The sequence below is a fragment of the Camelus dromedarius genome, chromosome 8 (assembly GCF_036321535.1).
Source record: "Camelus dromedarius isolate mCamDro1 chromosome 8, mCamDro1.pat, whole genome shotgun sequence".
In the NCBI taxonomy this organism is placed as follows: Eukaryota; Metazoa; Chordata; class Mammalia; order Artiodactyla; family Camelidae; genus Camelus; species Camelus dromedarius.
Window position 1 is genome coordinate 5,356,102 of NC_087443.1, and position 26,680 is coordinate 5,382,781.

The 26,680-nt window shown below is 47.7% G+C and overlaps 1 protein-coding gene across 2 annotated transcripts; it reads left to right on the forward strand.

The window, feature by feature from the left end:
- Positions 1-121: 121 nt before the first annotated feature.
- URB2 (URB2 ribosome biogenesis homolog) lies at positions 122-26,078 on the forward strand. Of its 2 annotated transcripts, none has more exons than XM_031460843.2 (11): positions 122-356; positions 624-729; positions 2,128-2,266; positions 3,718-3,894; positions 5,678-8,987; positions 11,319-11,479; positions 13,512-13,622; positions 15,201-15,443; positions 18,029-18,116; positions 20,966-21,105; positions 24,524-26,078. In XM_031460843.2, the coding sequence occupies exons 3-11, from the start codon at positions 2,141-2,143 to the stop codon at positions 24,719-24,721; spliced, it is 4,554 nt and encodes a 1,517-aa protein (XP_031316703.2). In that variant the 5' UTR covers positions 122-356; positions 624-729; positions 2,128-2,140; the 3' UTR covers positions 24,722-26,078. The 2 variants fall into 2 exon arrangements, with proteins under 2 accessions (XP_031316703.2, XP_031316706.2); XM_031460846.2 differs by having other exon boundaries at positions 122-297.
- The last annotated feature ends 602 nt before the right edge of the window (positions 26,079-26,680 follow it).

Genomic DNA, 26,680 nt, shown 5'->3' on the forward strand with positions numbered 1-26,680 from the left:
CGCAACCGTCTCCGCCAATGGGCGAGGCGCCTCGGCGCTCGGCTGGCGCTGCCTGGCGTGCGCGCCGCCCCGCCCCCGCGCCGCCGGCGTCGGGCGGAAGGAGCGCGGGGCCGGCCCCACGTGGTGGGCGCCCGCGAGCCGGTCCCGCCGCCGCCGCCGTCCTTGCACCCCCGCGTGGTTCCCATCGGGGGCTGGCCTCCCGGAGAGCTCCTCACCTGGGGACTGCACTCCGTCCCCGCCCGCCGCCCCTACCGGGCGGGGCCTGACGTGAGCGTCTTACCTGGGGACGGTCTGCAGGTGAGCCCCAACCCGGAGAAGACCCAGAGGTGGGCTCCTTACCTGGGGCCGACGTCGAGGTGAGCGCGCTCCCGGGCCGGGCCTCTGCCCCTGCCCGGTCCCTCCTCCTTCCCTGGGGACAGCCCTCCTTCCCCGCCCGCGACCCCTAACCAGAGTCGGCCGCGAGGTGAGCTCCTTACCTGGGGACGGTTTTCCGTCCCGGGCCCGGCCTTTCCCCGGTCAGCAAGCGCTGGACAAGAGCCCACTGGGTTCGCCCCTTAGGTGGTCTCTCGCATCGCTCCTGGCTGCTCCTGTTTCTTGCTACCTGGTGTCCTGCTGTTCCGCAGGGCTGTGCCTAAGCGGTCTTCGCCTGAGTACTGACGGGCTTTGCTGTCCACACCGAGCTTTTCACACCGCCTGTCAAAGATCACTGCGGGGCGCCGAGAGCGGAAGGTGGGTAGACTCCCGGAGAGTGTCTCGGGCGTGTTTGTAGCCAGTTCTGCAAACACTTTTTAAGTACTTTGTAGCTGTCGCGATGGCTGTCTAACGTTGAATTCAGACATTAAGTAAGTAGCTGTTGAATGGATATTGGACGTTTGACAAAATAGGAAGACTGGCAGCACTCCACTCTTCTGTTCTCTGTAGAGTGAAGAATACCGTGCTGAGTAAGTGTCCTCATCCGGTGTTCGCTCATTCCCTGTAAATATATACCTGTTGGGAATTAGTTATGAAGGTAGGACTTCAGGCCCCTTAGATTTAAAAAATCCGGTGATCCTTCTCAGTATAGCAAATTCTTTTGGTTTACCAGTATTTAAGTTAGAATCATAGGACTGAGATTCTCTTTTCTTTTCTTTTCTTTTCTTCCTTTCTTTCTTCTCCTTCTGGTCCTTCTTCCCCTCCCCCTCCCCTACCACTTGGTCCTATTTTGTTGTTGTTTATGGTAATTTCAGTATTAAGTATCACGACAAACTTTCTCCTTTGAGGAACTGACTTATTTACTTTTATATAATGAAATGACTTAACTTGATATATTTCCCGTTTTTGCTATGACTTTTAGGAAACTCGAAGTTACATTTACCTCAGTTAGCTACATATAGAGCTTTTTATGTAAAGCTGCATATAATCTTCAGTTTTATAGGATTATAGGTGGTTGCTGTGTTTGTGTTCCTTCTGTATTCATGATTTTATGATACTGTGTTTTTTTTCTTAGTGTTAATTGTGTAACTATATTTTGCAGAGTCTTTAGAAGCAGTGTGTGTTTGTAAATTTATACATAAATGGATAAATCTGTAGTGGGGAAGTTACTGTTGCAGCTGAAATAAGTCTTTTTTATTGGGACTGGGCTTATACAATATTTCTTTTGTACTTTGGAGGAGTATTAGTATTGCCAAACACTGCTTATTTATCTCTTTAAACTATTTAATAGAGCTAATACACACTACATAGTATATATATTTCAGAACAGTTGTGCCAAAACTTACCTTTTTCCATCTAGAACCATGTGTAAATGAATCTTTTCACAAGTAACTTGAACACTTAGGGTTTTAAATTAAATTCCTGTGCACTGACCTCTGAGGATGTGATGTTTGATTACCGCAGGAATGCTTGTGCACGTGTGTGTGTGTGTGTAATCCATCTCTTGCCTGCTTTTGTCTGAATATCCCCCAGAAAAGTCATGGACTTGAGCATCTTATGTATAGACTTTGCCCAACAGTGTTTTAATTCATTAAAAAAAAATTTTTTTTAAATGAATATGTGTTATGTAGGCAGTAAGATACATGATGTTCATTTTCTGATGTCTCTTAAGTTTGACCTTAATATAAATACTTTTTCCTTTGCTTTAAATTGTAGATAAAGTGCAACAATGGCTGCTGTTTATTCTGGCATTTCCCTGAAGCTTAAAAGCAAGACAACTTCTTGGGAAGATAAACTAAAACTAGCTCACTTTGCTTGGATTTCCCACCAGTGTGTTCTTCCAAATAAAGAACAAGTAAGTTTAATGTGCAAGTTACATTTTTACAACTTAAGCTAATTATCACGTATGTAAGTTGCATATTGACATTGAGTTAAAACTTTAAAAGATTAGGGAAAAGGTTGGGGAAAGAAACATGATCGGAAAGTTAAAAGTAGTGTCAGTAAGAAAAAGTCAGTAAGCCCGTATTTCATTAAAGAAGTTTTTCTGTTACCAAACCTCAGTTAGCATTTCTTTTGTTTGGGAATATCTCTTATATTCCGATTGAAGTATGTGCATCAGTGAACAAATTAGGACTTAGGTTACAGAAGTTAGGTTCTGAGTCTGCTGGTATCTTCATTGGTTGCAGAGCAAAGTGCCACTCTGTAGGCAATTGCTCGTTGGTGCTTTGTTACACGTCTTTGCAATTTGATGAACTGAAGGTTGGAAAGTAGAGAAGCTTTAGCATTTGTAGTAGGCTGAGGGGATTAGATTAGATTAGATTAGATTAGAAACCAACAGATTAGAAACAGATTAGGAACCAAGGAACATATTGCTGTTGTTAAGATTTCTTAAGTTTATCTGAGTGAAAATTAGTGTTAAATACAATGGAGACAACCAGGATGATGAGCTCACTAGACTGGGTAACGTACACTCGTATGCTGCTATTAAGACAGCACAGACGTGTCAAAGATGGGTTATGTCATTAAAATGGGGAGCTACCATGTGTGGAGCAGCGTCATACCTAGTAGTTCCTAAACCTGGCTGCACCTGAGATTCCTTTTGGCAGATTGACAGTCACCTGGTGGTCCTGGCAGGCAACTGATCAAGGTCTCCACCATCCTTATCCCGGGAGAATGTTTTCCTTTTAACATTTGTCACTGTTCATGCTCTTATTGACAATTTTGGTATTGTGAGCTGAGGCCACACCTCCTTTCCTCCTGTTTACTAATAAGGAAACATGTCACAGTGATGGAAACTGTATTTGGCCAACCCTCATTCTAATACAGCACTTGTGAGTTATCTCACCGAAGTCTGTCTCTGACTTCTGAATGCGGTAAATAGACTTACAGATGAAGCTGCAGGTAACACGGGAAGCCAGGACACTAACCCCAGTCTTCTGACTATATTTTTGCCTTTGTGTGTGATTCATTTCGTAGCAATGCTGAGCAATTATTGTTGTGCTTTTAACTTTTAAAATTTAGTGTAACTTAAGAGAAGCTAGTAGAAGGAACTCTCCCACTTGAAACTTCTTATTGCCTCCAGGTGATGACAAAATTAGTTTTTTTAATTGATTCTTTACTAATAAATATTTTAAGATACCAAAACATTTATGTATTGTAATATTCCCCAAGATAAATTTTAAAGAAGAGTTTTCCCCCTGGCAAGTGTCTTTGGTTACACACGGGGTGTCTCTATAAATGTCCAGTGTCGTTTTTTCTTGGTAAAGAAGTTCATTTATTTTTAAAGTATTTTTCTTCCAAATTCAGGTATTACTTGATTGGGCCAGACAGTCACTGGTTGCGTTTTATAAGAAAAAACTTGAACTGAAGGAAGATGTTGTTGAAAGGCTTTGGCTCTATATAGATAACATTCTACATAGCAGAAAATTGCAGAGTCTTCTCAAGAATGGAAAGACAATTAACCTTCAGATTTCCCTCATCAAGGTAATTAACAGTTTCCTGTGTTATCCTGCACGTTTTACCTACATCTCTGCTGATTTCCTGTTAATGCTGGAGGCTCCTTTGTTTTGGGGTTAATTATATGAAGGTGTAGGAAATGTCAAGGTAGGCGAGAAGAAAGAAATAATATTATTAGAGTAATAATAATGACTGATACGTATTAAAGACATATTGTATGCTCTACATTTTGCTAAGCACTTTATATTATTTAATAATCAATAAAAGTGTAGAATGTTTTCATAAACTGGTTGTTAATTACCTTTTCAATTGGAAAAGGTAGCCAGCAAATGATGCTACTTGATGATGTTTTATCCTCCACCTTTCTGTTAGACTGAAGGGAGATCAAAGGCCAAAATCTAGATGAGAATTTCCTCAGAGGTTTTTAACTTGAAGTGATTCTGAAGTCTCAGATCAGAATCATGAGCTTCATCATCATTACTGAGTATTTTGAAATATTGTGCGAATAGCCAGTGACAATAAAAAGCACTAATAATGAGCACTCAGTGTGGGCCAGGCCCAGAGAGGCCAAGTAACTTGCTGAAAGTCACACAGCTGGTAGGTGACAGAGCTGGGATTTGAACCTCCATCTGTCTGGTTGCAAAGCCTGTGCTCTTCACCCCCTCAGCACCTTGCCCACGTGGGTGTGCAGGTCTGCGGAGAAAACCAGTAGAGCCTGCTAACAAAAGAATGAAATAGTTGAGCTGCCTTATGGTTCACAGGCTTCAGTGGTTTTTGAAATTACGTTCTAAATTGTGTAACTTTTAAAAATAATGGGCCAGCGATCACCACAGTGGGTTATTCTGAATGGTCCTTTGGCAGTGTGGGGAGAAAACCTTACAACATCTCTATATGTTGAAAGAAAAGTCTCTTTAGTTTTTATACATGCATTATAATTATATATTATATGTATTAGTATTATAGTACATGTATGCGATTTATAACCTGATTAGGTATAACTGTGGAAAAAGTTTTTACAGGTAAGTTGTGTAATCAGAAGAATTTGGAGATTACTGGAGCAGGGTGCTGGCATTTAAGTACATTAAGACATTTTTGTTTCAGCTTTTCCAGAGCCAGCTGTTACTTGAACAGAGATAAACACACCTGTGTCATTGGGCTACTGATAACTTAGCAGTTAGAATAAATTTGATTCTCGGATGCTCTAAGGCTGGGAGCAAGTCACTTGGCTGATGAGTGAATTTTGGAATCTGCCTGGCCCTCATGATGTCTGGTGTTTGTGAATTTCAGCGTTTTGGAAGCAGTAGACCGTGGGTTTGCTGTATAATAAGTGTTAACTGGCAACATTTGCTTTCCTTTCTTAAGAATGCCTTTTTGCTTTGGTTTTTAAAATACAAATAGTATAACTGATCATAAAAAATTTATTTTGGACCACAGGATCATAACCCAAGGCCACTTGTCCATGTACCTGTAGCATCTAAGTTGAATTGCAGGTTTAGGATCTAAGAAAAAGTGAAATCTTTGGAGATTAAGCCTTGTAAAACTCAGCTCTCTAAAGAGGGACCAGACTTACAAAGGCACTGATCCGTTTCCCCACTTTATATTGGTAGGAGATGGGTGTGTGAAGGAATTGACAGGTACTCCGCCTGCCTTTGGTGTGCAGAGGTCAAGTTCATTTAGATGTGATGATCTGGGCATTTCTTTCTCATTAAGATGAGGGCAAGGAGTGAGTTCATTGATTCGGTTGTATTTTTTTGTGTGTACGTGTGGGTTTAGGGTCTGTGATGAGTTTTCTTTCTTTCTTTACACCCAGATCATAAATGAGATAATAGCCGAGTTCTCTCTTTCGGGATCCCAGAGGAACATCAGTGCTGTGCTGAGCTGCTGCCAGGGTGTGCTCTCGACGCCCGCCCTTGCTGCCATCTACACAGCCAGACAGGAGCTGACAGTTGACCTGCTGGGCCAGCTGTGCTGGTCGGCCTGTCGGCAGCCAGAAGGAGCTGCGATACCCCAGTTATTTGATGTCATTCACCTGGCCCTCGGCCATTACCTCTCGATTCAGCAGCAGCAGGTCAACCCAAAACGTGCCTTTGGGGAGGTGACCGGGCACCTGCTCCAGCCCTGCCTGGTCCTGAGACACCTGCTCTCAGGGGGCACGTGGACGCAGGGCCAGCTGCGGCCAGCGCTAGGCCGGGACATCAGGAGTCAGATTGAGGCCATGCTCCGAGGCGGTGCTTTTCCGCCCGACCTGCTCTCTTCCTACAAAGAGGAGCTCTTGGACCAGCAGCAGGGTGACACGAAGATGGGGGCCATGAAGAATCTTCTAGCTCCCTTGGGCACTGTGGTTGCCAAGCTGGTCGATGCTGGCTACTGTGAGGCCTCCCTTCATGCGGCTGTTGTAGCCAACTCCGTGGCCTTGCTGTATAAGCTCTTCATAGACTCTTACTTCAAGGAGGGGAACCAGCTTCTCTGCTTCAAGGTGCTCCCCCGGCTGTTTGGTTGTTTAAGGATTTCACGCCTGCCGGAGGAGCAGATAAAAGCCCTGTCCACATCCGACTGGACCACAGAACTCCTGGCCCTGGAACAGCTGCTCAACTCCGTGGCCAGTAATAACATCTACAACATTGCCACCGACAGGATCCGGCACGGAGAGGCTCAGTTCCACTTTTACCGCCGTTTGGCCGAGCTGCTGATAAACCACGCGCAAGCCCCTGTGCCAGCCTGGTTCCGCTGCCTCAAAGTCTTGATGTCTCTGAATCATTTGATTTTGGAACCGGACCTGGACGACCTGTTGGCTTCAGCCTGGATTGATGCAGAAGTAACAGAGTCTCGGACCAAAAAAGCCCAGGAGGCTCTTATTCACACGCTCTTCCAGACGTACGCCAAACTCCGACAGGTGCCTCGGCTGTTTGAGGAGGTGCTGGGGGTGATCTGTCGTCCGGCCGCGGAGGCGCTGAGACAGCCCGTGCTGGCCGCGGGCCCTGCGGCTGTGCTCCGCCAGTGCCTCCTGGAGCTGCCCCCGACCCAGATCTTGGACGCCTGGGCCCTCATGCTGGAGAAGTTCCAGTCTCTGGTCTTGCCTCATCTGCGGGGCGACGGGGACATGGCGCTCAAGTCGCTGTCCCTGAGCTCACTGCTGCACTGCGTCATGTTCCACATGCGGAGCCTGGACAGCGGCACGCCTCTGCCCGTGGTTAGGCGGATGCAGCGCACCATGGACGAGATGCTGCGGGACCTTGTGAAGCCCCTGCTGGACCTCCTCCGGGACCCCCAGTGCCCAGCACCTGAGCCGTGGCAACAGAAGGTCAGCGACGCGGCGCTCCTGCTTTCCCACACCTGGGCGCAGGTGGACACCATGCTGGCTCTGACCTGCAGCCAGTATCGCTCCAGGGCTGGGGCTGCCCCGGAGCCCCCGCGCCTCCCCCCGCTGCTCCCGGGTGTGGAAGCCCAGCACTGGAAGCAGATACAAGAGTTTACGGCTCAGTTCGACTCCCTTGGCAGGTTTTGCTTAGAACAGCTCTACCTGCAGAAAATGAAAAGGACTTTAATGCAAACGAATTTCCAATCTGAAGAAGCCCTTGATGCTCTGAGGCACGATGCTGCCTACATCCTGGGCTCGGGGAGAGCCAGCCTGGCTCAGAGGATGACCGCTTCCTGGGACGGCCAGGTCGGGACAGTGAGTGCCCTCACGTACCCCGTTGCCCACTGGCACTTGATTGTGTCCAACCTGACAATTCTAATGTCCTATCTTAGTCCCGATGACATGAGGTACCTGGCCAGCGTCCTGCTGAGAACTTTACCAGTGAGCAGAGCCCAGGAAGGCTCGGCAGAGGAAGAGCCAGACTTGACACTTGAAAAGATATCTCAGGCCGTCCTTCACAGCCCCCTCTTCCCAGAAATGCCACCCCTTTATCGTGCGTTCTTACTGAGCCTGACTGCTTCTTGTAGCAGCATTCTGCGTTCCGGTGTCCAGGGGGACCCGGCCCTTCTTAGTCAGCAGCTGCCCTGGCTTTTTGAAAAGGACCACGTGGTTGTGGCTCATTGGGAAAACAGATTTTCCAAAGTCGGGTCTGAAGGTGTAGAACCAAAAGGAGAAATTGCCCAAAACATACTATCCTTGGTCAAGGGTGGCTTCCCCATCCAGCTGAAGGGGGAGCAGTTGGAGCGCCTCCTGGGGCTCTTGGAAGTTATTTCTTCTCTGCAGCTGGACAGCCTCCTGGCTCCCTGTCACATTCATTATTTTCTTCTGTTACTGTCCGTGGCCGTCACCAAGCTGGGGAGCTCTTGCCCTTCTGCACTGACCCTCAAGTTTTGGATGACTTGCTACCAGCTTCTCGGTTACCTACAAAGAGGGAAGAGTGCCCACTCCGTGCTCAGGGTCATGTACGTTAGCGATATTTTTGAGATCACACTGACCTCCTTGTTCAAAGCCAGCAGTAGGCTTCTTACGGCTATGGATGACCCCTCGTGGTTGGAATTCCTCCACGTGGTGGGGACATTCTTAGAACAGCTGCTGCTGATGCTGATCCAGAGAAAGCTCAGCCCGGTGCTCAATTTGGGGAAAATCGTCACGTTCCTTTCACGGTGCAAAGTGTACACGGCAGTGACTTCAGGCAAGCAATTGGGAAATCGGAATCCTCTGGGCCAGCAGCTCCTTCTCGTGTCTATAACCAAGTTGTGCCAAGTCCTGGGGCCTTTAGTCAAAGAGCAGAAGCAGCAGCAAGAGGCCCCGGAGGCCCTGCCCGAGCTGTTGGAGCAGGCGGTCCTCCACGCGGGCGCCGTGCTCCGCCTCTGCGTGGCCCGCGGGGCCCAGGGCCAGCGCCTCCCCTCCGCCATCATCTCGTCAGTCAGCACGCTCTTGGAAGCCGACGTGGGCCGGCAGTCCAGGCCAGGCAGGACAGAGGTTTCCCAAATGATGGACAAAATGCTGCACTCCCAGACCGCACTCTACCAGACCATTTACTCTCAGATCCTGGCAGAGCTGCCGGTTCTGGCCAGAGACACTCCGTCTTTCCAGGCAGCCGTGCGATTTTTAACTCTGTTCTTTCTGGCCCCAGACCTACACCCTGAGGAGGAGTCTGTGTTTACCTCCGTGTTTCACTCTGTGAGAAAGGTTCTTGCGGGTAAGATGGTTTCTCTTGGGCTGGTCCTGTACTGTAGAGCTTTGGGTGGAGAGAAGCAACCGGCCTCTCCGCCTGTGGGAACAGGTGTACATTTCAAAAAGTAGCACGTGACTCCCTCCCACGAGCTCACTTCTGGTGCCCGTGTCCCCTGCACGTGGAAGCAGTTCCTCTCGCGGCTGGTTCCCCGCTTTGACACAAGCAGCAGCTTTCCAGGTGTGTTGCTTCACACTTCGCTTTTATTTTGACTTATTTTGGAGATTGTGCTAGTTTATAGTTTTGAACCGTTCTCTGTTTTAGCCTTTTTGTGTCCTGGCCCCAGAGATCAACATGGACAGTTTGATCCTTATTCGTAGGCTCCTCTGTATCAGATCGTCAGTGCCACCCATTTACTTAAGAAAGATACAAAATCTGCCAACTTAAAAAAAAAATGCAAGTGACTTAATTTATAGGGAACCTCATAAAATTCCTGGAGGGCAGGATGTCCTCCCCTGGTTCTCAGAACAGTACTAGCCCTCGTGGGGCTGTGGGCGTGCTCAGGTAGGGAAGTGTTAACCTGGGCTTTGTAAGAGAAGGGCCGGCTGGTCCGGGAGGGCTAAGGTGAGGCTGAGTGCTGGGCCCTGAATGATGCTCTGCTGTGTTCCTTACCGTGTGGTCCTCGTCTGCCTAGACTGTGGATTGACTGGAGGGCTTTAGTCTCACGTGTTCTGTCTCACTCTGTCAGCACCTCTCTTAGGGAGTGGCGTTCACCCTTTGAACAGCGGCTAAAATTCAGTCTTCTGTGAATGCTTCTATTTTGGCATTCTAAATGAATGTCCGAAAAAAATGGCAGCCGGTGGTGAAGCGCTGGCCCCTTCGTCCCTTTGTTAAACAGAATACAGTGTCCTCCTTTATCCCTGCAGCCCTCGTGAGTCGAGGTGGCCTCTGAGTCCTAACTGTGTGTCTCTGGACCTCAGGGGCGGAGCCACCGTTGGGGTCAAGGACAGCCACCCCACTGTGCCTTCAGGCCACAGGCCCCAGTGTTGCCGCCAGGTCCAGGCCTCACTCACCTGAGCGGCTGGACTCGGTCTAAGTAAGGGGCAAGAGTGGTGAGAGCTCTGGAGGAAAGACCAGCTGAGGAGGGGCCCGAGGCTTTGGGCTGAGAGAGGGAGTGTTCAGGTGGCTACAGATAACCAGAGAGTGGCCACTTGTGTCCCCAGGGATGATTCAGGTAGGTTTCAGCCCAGAAAAATGAGCTTTTGTAAGGAGTGCTTTCTGACAGTAGAACAGACCACCTCAATTCAGATACAGAAAACCGTTACTTTAAAAAAAGGTTCATATATATGTGGAACTCTCTCCTACTCCGGAGATGAATGAAGTGCTGATTTTGACCTATCTAATTAAGTAATCGGACATTCACACACGTCACAGGATGACGAAATGCTGTGAAGTGAACCAGAACTGTGGGACTGGGCTGCGTGAGTGCAGGCAGAGCCTCCGCCAGTGCAGGTGGCTGGAGGGAGGGCAGGTGGGGTGGGGGGAGTGCCGACGCTGAGCCTTCCGTGTGACAGGGTTCTGCAGGGCCTCTCCTATCTGCTGACCATGGGAGTTGGTGCCATTATGCCCATTTCACAGATGAGGGAATTGAAGCTCAAAGGGGTAGTGGATCCAGGATCTTAAAGCTTGTAGAAAACTTGAACCTAGATGTTATCTCTCGAAGCCCTGGTCCTGCCCGCCCCCAGTGCTGTCTAGTAAGCAGTCTGGGACGCAGGAAGGTACTCCGGCCGTGTGGGATAGTCTGATGGCTGAAATGCGGCTGGGGTCAGATTGTAAAGGGCCTTGAATGTCCTAACTGTGGGCTCTGTTATGAAACCTTGGGACTCGGGACTTCAGGAGGCTTTCCTGCATTAAGCAGAAACAGCTGGATGACTGCAACAGGCAGTCCCTGAAAGTTTGGGGTTCTTTCCATTGCATCAACGTTCCCATCTGTCTAAAAGGACCACTCTGCCCTCGGGCCCCTACTGACTTTATAAAAGAATACAAGGAAACTAGAAAGAGGTTAGAGAAAGTGCCAGTCATCTGTCTCCCGGCGTCTAGAGCTAAGCCCCGCGAAACATCTCTGTCCTCTCAGGCTTTCCTCTGAGCTGTGCTCAGTGCACAGGTGCCGTGTGTGTGAGAGGCTGGTGTCAACGCTGTGAGCGTGCCGTGCTTTTTTTGCCTGCACCATAAGTGTTTCCCCTTCCATGAGATGCTGGCTTTTAATGGCCGTACACCGTTTCACAGTGCGGCCGCTCTGGTTTATTTCACCTGCCCCTTGCCGGTCACATCCTTCAGCAGATTTTCTTTTCCACACAGATCCTGCAGTTCCAGTCCAGGTGGTTCAGGACATGGAGCCTCACTTGGGAGCCTTGTTCACCCAAATGCTAGAGGTTGGGGCGACCGAGGACTTTAGGATGGCAATGCAGTGTATTCTCCAGGGACTCGACGTCAGCAATGTGTGGAAAGCAGATCTGCAGGTGGGCTGCTCCTCCCCCTCACGCGGCGGGCGCAGAAGTGATACTGGCTTCCGTGGGGCAAGGGATTTGAGATGCGGCGTCAGCACTCAGACTAAACAAACATGCAAAATCCATCCGCTAGAGACTGTAGGCACAGGAGGAGTTTGGGAGGGAGCTGTGCCCTCTGGGGAAGCCCGGGGCCTCAGTGCATGGAGGCCTTGTTTTCCAAAGGGGACCTCTTTCAAATTACAACTGTGTTCTCATTGTGTGAAACACTAAGTGTTACGTACTCATAAAATTGACACATAAAAAAGTTAAGTTCGGCTCATCCATTGCTTGAGATCTCTCGCATCATACTCTTTAAGAAATTTTACTTGGCTTGGTCACATAGCCCGGATGCCACTTGAGAATCTCTCAGGGAGGCAGGCTGCCCTTCGGTCCTTTGCATCTTAGGCGGCTTGGTAGTTGCTGATGAAGCCCTGCACTTGCACTTGGCGTTGTGTCTTTTGGGGGCCACTGCGTGGAGCCAGTGTGCTGGAATCCGGTCCTCTGAGCAGCCCCATGCACTGGCCTGGCCAGATGCTGACCCTGCTCACACAGGAGGAGGAAGGCCGGAGAGCTCGCTGTCTGGGGCAGGGTTGCAGCCCAGGCCTTTGGGTTCTGAGCTTTCTCTGCCTCACGAGTGGCTTCTTGACTTCTGGTTATAATCAGCACAGGAGATGGGTTTTGGTTTGGGTGGAAGGAGAGCTGGAGAGGGTAAATTAGGGGCAGCAGGGAGAACTCATATCTCCTGTGTGAGAGCAGGGGGCCCGGCTCTGTGCCACCCCCACCCCCGTCTCATCACCTGTGACATACGCCCCTCTCTGGAAGTTTTCATTGTCTGCAGCGCAAATCAGGCCCCAGCTTTGAGAAGGCATCTGGCTTTCCTTTCAGCAAGCCAGGGAAAAACAAACCATCAACTTCTTTTTTCTTTTTTAATTTTTTTGGGGGGTGTAATTAGGTTTATTTAGTTAGTTTTAGAGGAGGTACTGGGGATTGAACCCAGGACCTTGTGCATGCTGAGCATGTGCTCTGCTGCTGAGCTACATCCTCTCCGCCCCTCCCCACCAAACCATCAACTTCTATTTAAACCAGTCAGATAGAGAAGAGTCATGAGACTGAGCTAAGCATTCAGTGATGGAGAGGATTTGGATAGGGCTGTGGCAGGGGCATTGGTATGGAGACAGGAAGGAGGGTGGTGAGCAATTGTGTTTGAGTGTGAGAAGGCAGATGGTGAGGGGGGGGCCAGGGGGGTAGAAATATCCTGCAGGTGGGTGGGAGAGGGGACCGGAGCTCAGCAGGGGAGGGGGAGGGGTGTGTCTGGTCAGAGGGAGGGAGAGAGGGAGAGCAGAGGGCAGAAGGCATTTCTTGGTGGTGGGTCTGCAGGGTTGTGGGGGGAAGAAGGGGCTGGGGTGGGGCTGAAATGGATGGTGTGAGATGCCCAGTGTGGTCACCAAAGTTATTTCCTTCCTTCTCATCCTTTAAAGCCATCACCTGATCTAAGTATTTCACCTTGTCCGTGTTTCCCTCAGCCCCTCCTTTATTTATTTATTTATTTATTTTTATTGAGTTACAGTCCGTTCACAATGTATCAATTTCTGGTGTACAGCACAGTTTTTCAGTCATACGTGAACATACATATTCGGCCCCTCGTTTCATCTGCAGGCACAGGTGGTTCTCGCACAGGTAAGTTACAGCGGGTCCCCTTGACGAGAGGGGCTCCGTGATGAGGTCGCTGTCCCCGTGTGTGGCCTTCTGTTTCACCGTCCTGGCACATTTACGTGTTTGGTTTGGGGAGCCGCTACGGGAAAGGCCCTTCCTTTGCCACAGTGCTGCTCGTCTTGCTCCGTTTTCCCCTGACCACTTGGGGACGTAAAGGGCCTCACCCAGGACCTGTTCTGGCCCCGACTCGGGCTCTGCTGGATCTCAGCGCCGGTGACCGGCTCCTTCCCCGGACTGACTTCCTGAGAGGGCCGGCCCTTCCCGCCGCTCAGCTCTCTCCCTTTGCCCCTAGGCTGTTCTGGCGGCGGTGACGTTGATCAAGTTGCTACTGCAGTGCCCGTTTGGCGGCGAGAAAGCGCGTTTGTTCTGGCGGGCGTGCCCGCAGATTGTCACCGCCCTGACTGTGAGTACCCCTGGGGTGTGTGTCCATCTGTCACCGCTCGTCACCCGCAGACCAGGGGCAGCGGTTTTGCTTCTGTTGGGCTCAGAGTGTGTGTTCCTGGGGCTGTGTCCTGGAGACCGCTGTAAGCATGGCACTTTTCTGTCTGTGTGTCCCAGCAGTGCTTCTGTCTGTCTGCACACGTGATGTCACCAGTAGGAGAGCTTCAGGAAGCATTAGCCAGGAAGGAGTGTAACGGAAGGAGTGTGGTGACAGGGTTGTTTGAATTAGGTGAGACTAGAAGTTCTGGGGCTTTCTTGGTCCGCACAGAATTTTGTGGTCTATTTAGTGCATTCATTCATCTGTAGCTGTGTGTGTGTGTGTGTGTGTGCACGCGTGTGTGCACGTGTGTGTGTGTGTGTGTGTGTTTAAGTTATGGTTTAGTGAGGGAAAAAAATGGCTTTAGAATAGGATAGTAATGTTGCAGGTAGATTCTTGTTAATTCTACCCAAGTGTCAAATTGTGGCACCTGGTGGAGTCACATGACTTTCTGTTTCATTAGCACAAAAGCCTGGTTGTGACTGGGGCTGTCTTCTGTTGCCTTCTGCTTCCTGCCCTCTAAAGAGTCTGCAGTCAGTGTTCTTACACTTGGGCTGGAGAGAGCAGTCTTTCACCATTGTGATCAGCCCTAATTCTAGCTCGTGCTCCCTGAGAGAGTCGCCTGGGTTAGCATATTCTCAGGGCAAAAGGGCCTGAAGAGTAGAATTAACGTTCTCTTCTGCTCTTCTGTCTTCTTGCTTTGTTGTTTCCCTGGGCCCCTGCATTAGTGGACGAATCCCATTTGCACTTCGGTGTGTGGGAGGGGTGTGAGGGGGTAGAGGAGGGAAGGGGGCCCAGGGGGTGCCTGATCAGTGTGGGTGGGGCGCCTGTTAGGTCCACGCTGATATAAACACCAGGCTGGAGAGCACGTAGTTTCCTCTAGAGGCGATAGCTTGAAGTCAGCACAGCCAGGGCACCCAGGAGGAGGTGAGCACTGGGGGAGACAGGCCCCAGGAGGTCTCCCCGCGGTGCTGTTTACAAACTGCCGTGTGCGGAGGACGGTCACAGGTGGGCTCTCCCAGGTCACTTAGGTAAGACTTCAGGCAGCCCCTCACCTTGTGTCACTTTATTCTCTAGAATAATAATTGAACATCTTTAACTAGAGCCAAATTTTAAGAAATGTAACAAATGGAGTTTAATTACAGACGTGTAAAGCTAATGATCTTTTGAGGAAAATATTGTTATATGTGTCTGATGTGACGTTTTCTTGTTCTGAGAAATCGGATGAATCAACTCTTTTATAAGAAATTACTTCTCTTTGTGGTAGATGAGCCCCACAGAAAGTGTGGACCAGGACGTCCAAGCCCATAGTAGGCCCCTCCACCCCGCCCCGCCCTGCCCCGCCCCGGGGGTTGGACACTGGTCCCCTTGTCTCTTCAAACTGCCCAGTGACCCCTCAGTTCATGCTGGAGGCTGGACATTCTTACCTCTGTCACTTCCACTTCTGTGCCGTTTCTCTGGAGAATCACCATCATTTTCTGTCCTGTGTTCCCTGCCCCATAGCTGCAGAACCGAGAGGCGTGTCAGGAGCAGCCCGTGCCCCTGGCGCTGGTTGGGCCCATCCTGGACGTCCTGGCTGCGCTGCTGCGGCAGGGGGAGGAGGCCATCAGCAACCCGCACCACGTCAGCCTGGCCTTCGGCGTCCTGCTGACGGTCCCCTTGGACCACCTGAAGCCCCCTGAGTACCGGAGCATCTTCCCCAGGGTGCACAACGTGCTCTTCTCAGTCCTGCAGTGTCACCCGAAGGTGAGGAGGGGAGCAGGGCGTGAGGCAGCCTCCTCTGTGTGGACAGGGAAAGTCAGCCTTCAGAAAAGAACAGTGGGAGTGGGGAGGGTACAGCTCAGCGGTAGAGGGCAGTGCTTAGCATGCACAAGGTCCTGGGTTCAATCCCCGGTATCTCCACTTAAAAAATAGGAGCAATCATAAATAAATGAACTTAATTACTGCCCAAAAAAACTTAAAAAAAAAAAGAAACAGCAGGATAATAAAACTAATGACTCACGAAGCAGACTTTTTGCTTCCAGTGATTTCTAGAGCCAAAGTGATTCCTCAGACATGGAAATGTCTGACTGCATCAGGCTACGTGAGTCCATCTTTGTTGGAGCTGACACTCTGAACATGCTTGTGTACTAGGTGTTCCAGGAGCCCATAAGAAATCAGTCTGCTTTCGCAGAGCATATATTTATATGTCAGTTACTCGCTTAGATCTCTTCTTGGGCTTATAATTCACTTGGATGTAAGGAGTGAGGCATCCTGAGCTTGCATTTTATGGGGTGCTGCTTTCCAGATTAGACTGAGACTAGGAACATGTGCCCTGTAGAAAAGATTCTGGTTCAGCCAACATTTATTGAACATTTGCCGTGTGTCCTGTTTCACCCCTGTAGCAAGTCTGTGTAGTAGTTGGCGACCCCGTTTTCTTGGCAGAGAAACTGATGCTCAGAGCTGCTAAATGATTCGGCCAGTGTCAGCCAGCTGAGTCTGAATCTTAGCAACAAGACCGTGGATTTCTTTGGCCCGTGTTCTTTTCATTGTGCCACTGCTATACGTGGGATGCATGGGAACTCAGAAATGGGATAGATACACACATTCTTAGGCACATTCAAATATTTTTAAGTGTTTTCATGTTCTAAAGATGGAGACCTGCCAACAGTGCAGTTTTAAAAAAATGTATTCTCTGGTAAGCTAAATACTCACGGCGTTGCGCCTCCAGTGCCATCCCCTCCTAACTGTCGCCTCCAGCCCTGCCCATCCTGCCAGCATCTTTGTTATGGGATCTCTGCTGATTCTGAGATTTTGACTGTAGAGTAGAAATGCAATACTAATCAATTACAACCCGAAACTGCAGATCTTGCAGAAGATGCAGGATTTCATGCGGTTGATGAAAGCAATGTTGGAAAGCTGTGTGGCTCTCCTGCAAAACCAGTAACATGACCGTGTAGCAGAATGAGACCACTGAACGAGGGGAGAGGATTGACAAGGATAGTGACGCAGCATTGCAATGAGGAGTGACGTGACTAAGAATAGCAGCTGACACACACTGCCTGTGGGGTGGGGCGGGGGGGGGGCAGGCGGGTCCCCACGTGTTGGGCCGTGTGCATCGTAGGTGGGAGCTGCTAAAAGCACCGGGCTGGAGTCTGCTTGAGTAAACCTGAAGGGACAAGCACAACACGAGCCCCGCCAGAGTAGCCAGTGGAGCTGTCGCAGTTGGCGCTGCTCTAAGCTCTTTACATGCTTTAACTTATTTAATCCTCAGCACAGCCTATTATCATCCCCATTTTGCAAATGAGCAAATGGGCACAGAAAGGCTGAGTGTTCGTCCAGGATCGCACATTAAGCCAGGGTGTGAACGCAGAGAGCCTGGCCCTGGGTGTGTGTGCTTTTAATCACTGGGATAGAGAATTGAGAGGGGTCCTTGGGAACTCTGATGAAGCTCTGGGATACTTTGGCCAAAATGACCTCTTTCTCAACACGTTGCTAAAGTCGATCGTTTGACACAAAGAATGTGACATTATGCTCTCCAGAATTTGGTTCGATAAATTACACCAAAGAAAAGAATCCCCACGCTTGACCTGCTGTTGGTTCGTTCTAAGCATCAGAGCAGCGCTGTCCAGGAGCACTCAGCGGTGGTGCGCGTGTTCTCTCTCTGCCTTGTCCAGCGCGGGAACCGCTGGCCACACGTGTCTTGACCACTTGAAATGTGGTGTAGGAATTATATGACTAGGAACTGAAATTTAATTTTCATTAATTTAAACTTCAGTAGCCACATTGGCTCGTGGCTGCTTTATTGGACGGCGCATGGCTTTGGTCATGATCAAAGGACAGTTGAGTATAAAAGAGGCATGTTTCATAGCTTGCATATCATTTTTTGAGATAAAGCCCTAGGCAGACCTTTTTATCACTATAAAATGCGAAGTTTTGTTTCTCATTTTAAATGGAGTTGCTTTATGTAATCTTTTTTCTAGTGCCAATTATACTTGAATACATTGGTTATTGTGCCTTTTATTATTTACTTCTACCCATTTCCAGGATGCACTAGTAACAGCTTAGAGTAAAAGACACAGATTCAGCAAATTCTAGGCTAGGATTACTTTATCAGATTCCTAACATTATGCAGCATGGAAGCCCTACCCCAAACCATTAAAACGAATGTTAAAGAGTTAAGCAGGGTGAGCAATTTCCCCAGAAGATCCTGGCAAAAAAGAATTTGCCCCAACTGTTTTGAGTGTCCTGATAGACAAGATTAAGGAGGAAATAAATGTGAGCTCCTTTAAAGTAGAACTTGAAATACAGTTTCCTATGTTTTTATATTCTTTTGTCTGTTACTATTACAGGTGATGCTGAAAGCCATCCCTTCTTTCCTAAACTGTTTTAACAGACTGGTGTTTTCAGTGATACAGGAAGGACGGCAGAAAGACAAAGGTAATGCAGAGTAATGGTACCCGATACACAATTTCAAATGTGTTAATTTTTACAGATGTCTCTGGCCACATATGTTACTGAAGATAAAACCACCCCGTTGAGTTTAAGTAAGAGAAATATTCAGGTCATCAAATGAATGCTCAGAACAATTTTAAAGAAATTTCCAACTGTCACTTTTTTTTTTTAAACTATATCCACAACACAGTGCATTTGACATCTGTTAATTGGAATAGTTGTTCTCTAGAAGAAAAAAAGAATCTAGATTCAGGAAACATTTGCTCTCCTATGCAGGGGATATAAGAGCAACTAGGGTCCCATTCTTGCCCTGATGGAGTCCGTGGTTAACCGGGAGATGGAAAAGGAGCGGTCAGTTGTAGCGCGCTCTGTTTTATAAAACGGTGGAGTTCCTGCAGCGCCCCATTCCAGCCGCATGCGTCTTGGCAGGGTTGTGTTTGTTTACCCGCGAAGCAAACTGCCATATGGCAGTCATATAAGCTATGTGTGCAGCTCGTTCTCCAGCCTTGAAGTTTGCTGATTCTTGCTAAATGTCTAATCTGGGGGAGAGTCTCATTAATTAGAAGTGTGCATATAAAGAGAGACTGTCTACACTGTGCTATTTCGAATTCGTGTAGCATGGAACATGCCACCTGATGTGTCCCGCGGGAGGGCAGGGGGTCTGGTTAGGCTACAAAGGAGGGCTTAGAGCTCAGCTGGGAGGGTGTCAGGGAGGACTCCGAGGCAGTGGTTATGGACTGACTAGGAATGTATGAGCGGCGAGAACTCCTCCCCACTGGTGTGAATCAGGGTAACAGGTTTAGACGTGTAGATTTAAGCTACTCAACCAGGTAACTTTTGAGAAGAGAGAAAAATTAGAGTTAACACTGGACTATAATTCCCAAATCATTCTGCCTGGTTTTGGGGTCAGCCAGTGGCACAATTCGGTCTTTGGCTTTTTCCCAGCCTGGTGCGGAGGAACACCAGGTGTCACGTGATGCTGTGAAGGGGCGGGCGCAGGGCTGGGAGCTGGGATACAGGTCCCCCCACGCCGGCCTTGGGCAGGTGGCAGCGGCTGCGTGCAGCTCTGTGCTGAGGCCACGAGGATCGTGTCTGAATTGACAAGCCAGACCCCAGTTCCGGGTAGGCGTCTGCCTAGGCAGGAGCTGGGAGTTAGCTGCCAGGGGTCCTTGGCGCGCGCGGCAGTGCGCTGGGCGTGGCGTGTGCGTGTTTAAACGCATCCTCTACCGCAGGGCGCGTCCCCGCTGGCGGAGCTCAGCCACCCCGTCTGCCGAGCCTTGGTTCTCTGATGCGTTCGCCACGTAACCGAGGAGAGTTTCAATTATTTGCTCTCTTTTTGTTGGTCTCTAATGTACTCTTTCATGACCACGCGGTGAACCTGGGCTCAAGTAGCAAGCGCCGGGTGTCCGTGTGTGAACCGCGTGCGCGTCTTCAGGAGCCGGAAGAGAGAGGAGTCGTGGTGTAGGTGAGACTGAAAGTGCCTCCCTCAAGAACGTTGCCTGTTGAAATGTCCAGCGAGTGTTAACAACTTACACACTTCCACAAAGCAACACCGATCTAGAGAAGTTTCATATATGTAACATATTTGTGTATTCAAGATCTTAAAAAAAAGACACCGTACCTTCTAAAACTCAAGTTTATTGAGACTATGTGTAACAGCGTGCGTCTGTTTAAAGTGTGTACTTCGATGAGTTTTGATAGGTAAATTCCATCGCAGTCAAAACAGAGCATTTGCGTCACCCCCAAAAGCTCCCCTTGCGGTCCATTCCTGGCCCCAGCTTCTACTGATGTGCTTTTTATCACTGTCGGTCTGTTTACATTTTCTAGAATTTTGGAGAAAAAAACCAGGGGGCATATTGCTATGCTGATTGAAAGCCAGTGAAGTTGCTCTGCCTGAACCCAGGTCCCCACTGCGGGCTCGGCTCTGCAGGCCTGGCGAGCGGGAGTCTCGCTGGTCGTGGGAACGTTCAAGGCTGTTAAAATTCTCAGGAGGAATTTGTTAAGAAGACCGAGGTGATCCTGGCACCTCAGAGTGTGAAAAACTAGGAATCAGAAATAAATCTGAGAAGCCGGGGGGATACCCAGTAATGATAATTGAGTCTTATATCTGTCTGTCTATTAAAGAAGAATCCTAGACAATGTTTGAAACTTAACAGGGCCAAGACATAATCAGGCCATCTTATCTCTCAAATCAGGGGGTGGGGATGAAGGGATAAATTGGGAGTTTGGGATTAGCAGATACAGACTACTGTATGTAAAATAAGTAAACAACAAGGTCCTGTGTAGCACAGGGAACTGTATTCAGTACCTTGTAATGGCCTATAATGAAAAAGAATATGAAAAATAATACATGTATGTGTGACTGAATCACTATGCTGTACACCAGAAATTAACACAGACTTGTGAACCGACTAGACTTTAATTTAAAAAAAAACAACAAAAAACCCCCCAAAAATCATATGTTGTCAAAAGCCATTTTTAAAGATAATTTTTCTTTTTCCCCCATTTGGAGCTTTCCTTGTACAGATCCATCTCCTTTTTAATGTGATTGCAGTCCTAGATTTCATCCTAAAAATCTTGGTTATTCTAGTTAGATTCTTTAAAAAAAAAAAACCATGGACTCTAGAGTATTTTAAGTGTTCTTCCCTTTGTAAGATGGTTAAATATTTGGACATATTGTCTCCCTCATTCTGGCTTCAAAACGAGCCAATTAAAGAGTCTGGGAAAAAATGAGAGTTTTGACTACTTTGGGCCTGTGTTGAAAGTACAAAATTAGAAGAGTTAAAATGTAGGAGTTTTGAACTAACGGGCTTGGAAACACTTTGCTCCTGTAGGAAGCCCAGATGACCTGCCGGTGGTCCTCGAGTGCGCCCGGCTTGTGGAAAGGATGTACAGCCACCTCGCAGCTCGGGCCGAAGAGTTCAGGGTGTTCTCCCCCTTCATGGTGGCCCAGTACGTGACGGAGGTGCAGAAGGTGGGTCGAGCTGTCTCCCCAGGGCTTCTCCGCCAGCGCAGCAGGAGGCATTCGGTGCCTGGTGGTCGTCCTCCGCTGTGGCGGGTGGGCTGTCACACTTGTTGACACACTCCTGCAGGGTCATCGTGGGGGCCGCGCAGTGATGTGCAGAGGGCTGGCCGTGTTGGTTCACGAAAGACCCCCGGTCACCCGTTAGTTCTCTTCTCGCTCCAGCGCAAACCCCCGGGGCCTGTCCTGGTCTGTCTTTCGAGTAATAAGGGAGATGAAACGTTCCCCAGGTCCGAGAACAGGAGCTCTCGCAGAACCAGGCTGAATGGAGACCGGGAAGAGGGGCCCTGGGGTCCTTCAGCAGCGGGAGTTCACGAGTCCCTGGTGCGTGTGACTCAGCTCCTCTCACTCGAAATAGATGACACAGGGGGAGATACCAGTAGGTGCGTTCATCTGGATTAAATACTCCTTTCCTGATTAATTTGACTTTTGGACTCAATATTCTGGATAATTAATTCATTGTTCAACAGTGATCTCACTTTGGAAGGTCAATGTGCGATTTTCAAAATTCCCCAAGACGCTGTGTGACCTGTGGAGTAAGTTCATTACAAGACTTGATGTCTCATTTGTTTAAATTGAGTGTCAGAGGCTTAAAGTACAGTGTGTTCATGTGTACATCTGTCTACTTGGGCAGATATCCATATACATTTATATCATTTATCTTGCCCTCAGCAGAATGCCCCCCGCCCCTTGTCAATCTCTCAAGAATTCTGGCGAGCCGCTGGCGAACGTGTTATGTTAGAGGTGTCAGTGTTTCTCAAGCCTGAGAGTTTCCATTGGTCTGAACGGGCTTCCTCGGAAAGCCTGCTGTGGCCTCAGCTTCCATCCTGAGCCCGTTTCGGGGTGAATCTACGATGGCTCCCTTGGCCAGTGGAGATGCCCGTCACGTGGTGGGCAGCTGGCCAGGGTGCTGGTGTGTGTTGGGTCCTCCCAAGGCACCGAGTGTGAGAGCTGGGGCGGCAGGAGAGGGTGCCTTCAGATCATCCTTTGAATGAGAGGTGGGCTTGGTTTCCTCGCAGCTGTTTAGCATTTTGATAGAACCCTGATATTTCCCAAGCACTCAAGTCATTAACACGTAGGCTTGCGCTGGAGCGAGAAGTGGCGTTATTTTCTGTTTCACTGAAGAGCAAAATGAGACGCAGCAATATCACTTCACTGAGGGCCAAGAGGGGAGGCCTTGATCTGAACCCTGAAGTCACTGATTAATATTCTGAGATTTACTTTGTGAAAAGTCTCAGGTTTTTCCAGCCTCATTATGCATGTCTAATTTATGCTTATCAGCTATTTTTTCATTTTAATCTTGAAAGCCAAAGGCCTTGGGAATTCTCTCAGGCTGTTGCCTCCTAGAATCCATTGGCAGGGCGGTCTATGTTTTATCTTTAATTTGTTTTTAAAATCAGTAATGAAGAAACTATTCCATATGCATTAGAGGTCTACTGAGAGAGCCATAGATCTTTCTAGACCAGGAAGACATTTTTAAGTTTAATTAAATGCAGGAGAGCAAGTACCGCTTTGCATTCCCCTCGTGTGTCAGTGGCAGGCGGCCTTGGTGAAGGTCTGGTGGTGGTGAGGGTGGGTGGCGGTGGGGCCGCATCAAGCAGGGGAAGCTGCGGCTCCTGCAGACTTTGCAGTAAGGTGTCACCCTGGAGATGTGTCAGGGAAATTACGGTCACTTTAATCTTCTCTTTTTCCCAGAAATTTATAACTGTCCCTCTGTATCGATGGCTTAGAGTAAACAGTTTGTACAACTCATCTTGTTTAAGGTCCTGTTAAGTTACTCAGTGGTGTTTCCACTTGTTGGCCACTAAGTGATCTTAGTGTTGTAGAAATAGACTTTTTTTTTTCTTGTTTTCTAAATAAGCGGTCTGTAACATAAAGATGCGAAGTGGCTATGTTGTCCTAAAAGTCCTGGCCTTTGTGTTGCCCACCAGAGCGCCGTGCTCTGGGCTGTGCCTTCACTAAGGGGACCAGCTGAAGGGATGGTGACGTCTGGACTCAGACTGCCCAGTTCAGATCTCACTTCTGCCACTGGGGAAATTACTTAGCCTCTTTTTGCCTTTGGAAGTGGAATTATTTGCTTAGTGTGATGATTCAGTGAATGAAGGAGCAGTCAATTTACAACATCCTCGCCCAGCTAGTAAGATTAAGGACTTCTTCTGTTTTCTGTTTCATTTTATGTTTTCTTTCTGTCCCTAATAACTCAGTGTGGAGTCACAGACAGGCCATCTGTCTTTGGCCCTTGAGCATTCTTGTCTATAAAACAGTCAAATTTAACCAAGATGATGATCTGTCAAAAAAGTTTTCGAGCTATTCTGTGAAAATAACTGTGACTTTGAAGAGTAGCATCATCTTAGTGGCAGAAACAAATTGCTTCTTTAGGAATATGCCCCTCAGTGGTTGCTTCGGTGAATCACACCTTCTCCTGGTTAAAATGTGTGCCCGTTAGAAGCCGTGTTTGCAGAGAGGCAAGAACTCTTAGGTCAGCTGGACATTAATGAAGAACCAGCCACATCCCAGGCCTGTTAGCTGGACCCTTCCTGCTGCTTTCTGGTTTCACCTGCCGCAGTGCAAGACTGCTTAGTTCGGCTGAAGCTTGCACAGCCCTGGCCAGGGCGAGTAGATCCTGCTCTCTCGGCCTTTTTGTTCAGATACTAGTCTGAATCTCTGATCTGAAAGTTCATGCCCAGTAGCTGATACGGCCAAACTGGAGTTGGACTGCCCGCTCCTCCTGCTGTGCTCGGATTTTGGTTAACCCAGATTTTCAGGAAGAAGTGCATCTTTGGGCACAGGGACCAACTCATCCATCCTGGGGCACTTAGGAACTTAGGGCCTTTTGTGCTATTGTTGACAGAAATACAAATATCTATTAAGTGGTAATTATAAATCATATCTGATGCTGGGTGCTCTGATGGCTGCCCACCTGCCCTGCTCTGGAGGGAGGTGGGCCGGTCTTGGAACATACATTGCCGCCATTATCCCAATTAATGCAGCTTCCAACGTGATTGGCCATGTGGAGGAAATCTGATGCAATGTTCAGGTGGCTCTTATTATAAGATTTTTAAACTTAAAGATTCAGGTTTTTAAATGCCCCCAGTAAACACATAGGCATCATTTACTGAATAGCAAAGCTACTCCTGAGATTTTGTGATGTTTTACTCTAAGTTTTTGTTGGCTTGAGTTGGCCTCCATTTCCCCAAATATAAACTTTCAAGATATGAATATTCAATTATTTAAGTTATGTGCAAAATGATATTTTAAAAGCAATGTCTTTTCTTAAGTTGGTGGCGGGGGTTGAAATTCCTTGTCAGGCCATTGAGGGCTTGGTGTCTGCCTGTTGGCTCTTACAGAGCTGTCTGTCCCCCTTGGCCAGGTCACCTTGTACCCGGCGGTGAAGGGCCTCCTGCAGGAGGGCATTTACCTCATCCTGGACCTCTGCATTGAGCCAGACATCCAGTTCCTGCGGGTCTCGCTGCAACCAGGAGTGAAGGATGTCTTTAAGGAGCTGTATGGTGACTACGTGAAGTACCACAAGGCGAAACACGAAGGCGAGAAAAGATACACCGTCTGACTCTGCGTCACAGAAGTGCTGCTTTGGTACCACAGAGCAGCTGTGGCCCTGGGTCTGAAAGAGTCGGAGAATGAAAGACTTCATCAGGTGCTTTAGTTCACAGCGTCGAAATTTGTGGAAAATCCTTTTGGGATTATATAATATACATTGTATTTTACAGTTTTGTTTTTCACACTGAATATTTTTTAAGGTATCTTTTTATGCAGTAAGTATTGCAATAGAATCCTGAAAACAGATTCTGGAAGGAGGTGAATGCAATAAAAACTTGCTGAATGTCTCCTGTGGCCATTCCAGATGTGGTTCTTGTCTCGGTCCAGTGGTTTTGTGTCCCCTCTACCCACTAGGAACTATGCAGAACCTGGGTTTTGGGATTTTTTTTTTTTAACTCCAGGTACATGGCTAAGTAATTAAGTCCAATTTAAATATCTTTGCCTTTTACATTCTTCAAGAAACATGGGAAATGCCCTTGACATGCCAGTTTACTGTCTTTCCTCTGAGTGTACCTCCTGATGGGGCCGGGCAAAGTCGGGACTTGGTGTTGGCCAAGGTGCCTGCTCCGGGCGGGAGTGGTGCCCTGTCGTGCAGGGGGCTGCTCTGCGGGAAGGTGCCGGGCTCGGGATGCCAGATCCTGCCTGCACTTCTGGCTTCATCTCTCAGAAGTTCCCTTGGGAATTTTGTTTTACTTTTCAGTCTAAGAAATACTCTTAATTATATTTTTCATATTAACTAAGCAATATATTTCATTGTAGCAACCTCAGAAAATAAAAATAAAAGGGAAAGAAATGGAAACACTCCCAGGCTGTTACCCAGACAGCCACTGTCATCTTGGGAGTCCCTTGTTTCTCTCCCTTTGCAGATAGATAGATAGATGGGTATATTTAAGTAAATGTATAGTTGCCAAATTGGATTATAAGTACATTTTTGTTTGTTTGTTTACCCAAACTTTTTTTCCTGTGAAATATTTCAATAATATCTTGGGGTTTATACAGACATACTTTTTAATGACTGCATAGTAGTTCACTGAGTAGATGCAACTTTTTTTTTTTTAACATTTTTATTAAAGTATGGCTGATTTACAATGTGTTAATTTCAGGTGTACAGCAAGTAACTCAGTTATATATATATGTATTTTTCAGATTTTTTTCCATTATAAGTTATTTCCAGATGTTGAATATAATTTCCTGTGCTCTACAGTAGGTCCTTGTTATTTACTTATTTTATATATAGTAGTGCATATCTGTTAATCTCAAATTCCTAATTTATCCCTCCCTTAACCCCTTGCCCCTTTGGTAACTGTAGTTTGTTTTCTATGTCTATTTTTGGTTTGTAAATAAAATTTATATCATTTTTTTTTAGATTCCATGTATAAGTGATATTATGGTATTTGTCTTTGTCTGACTTACCTCACTTAATATGATAATCTCTAGATTCATCTATGTTGTTGTAAATGGCATTATTTCATTGTTTTGTATGGCTGAGTAGTATTCCATTGTGTATATGCACACCACATCTTTATCCAGTCGTCTGTTGATGGAGGTTCAGGTTTCTCCCATGTCTTGGCTATTGTAAATAGTACTGCTATGAATATTGGGGTGCATGTGTCTTTTTGAATTAGAGTTTCCTCCGGATACATGCCCAGGAGTGGGATTGTTGGATCACGTGGTAAGTCTCTTTTTTAGTTGCTTAAGGAACCTCCATACTGTTCTCCATAGCAGCTGTACCAATTTACATTCCTGCCAACAGTGTTAGGAGGGTTCCTTTTTCTCTACATCCTCTCCAGCATTTATTATCGATACAGCTATTTTATTTAATGAATTCCCCATGGTAGATATCAGATTCTTTCCAAATTTCCTTTGACGGATGATGCTTGCAGCCAACTCTTTCCTTCTATCTTTAATTATTTTTATAAGGTGAATTTCTGTAAGTTGTGTTATTTGTCAAAAAATCCTATCGATTTTT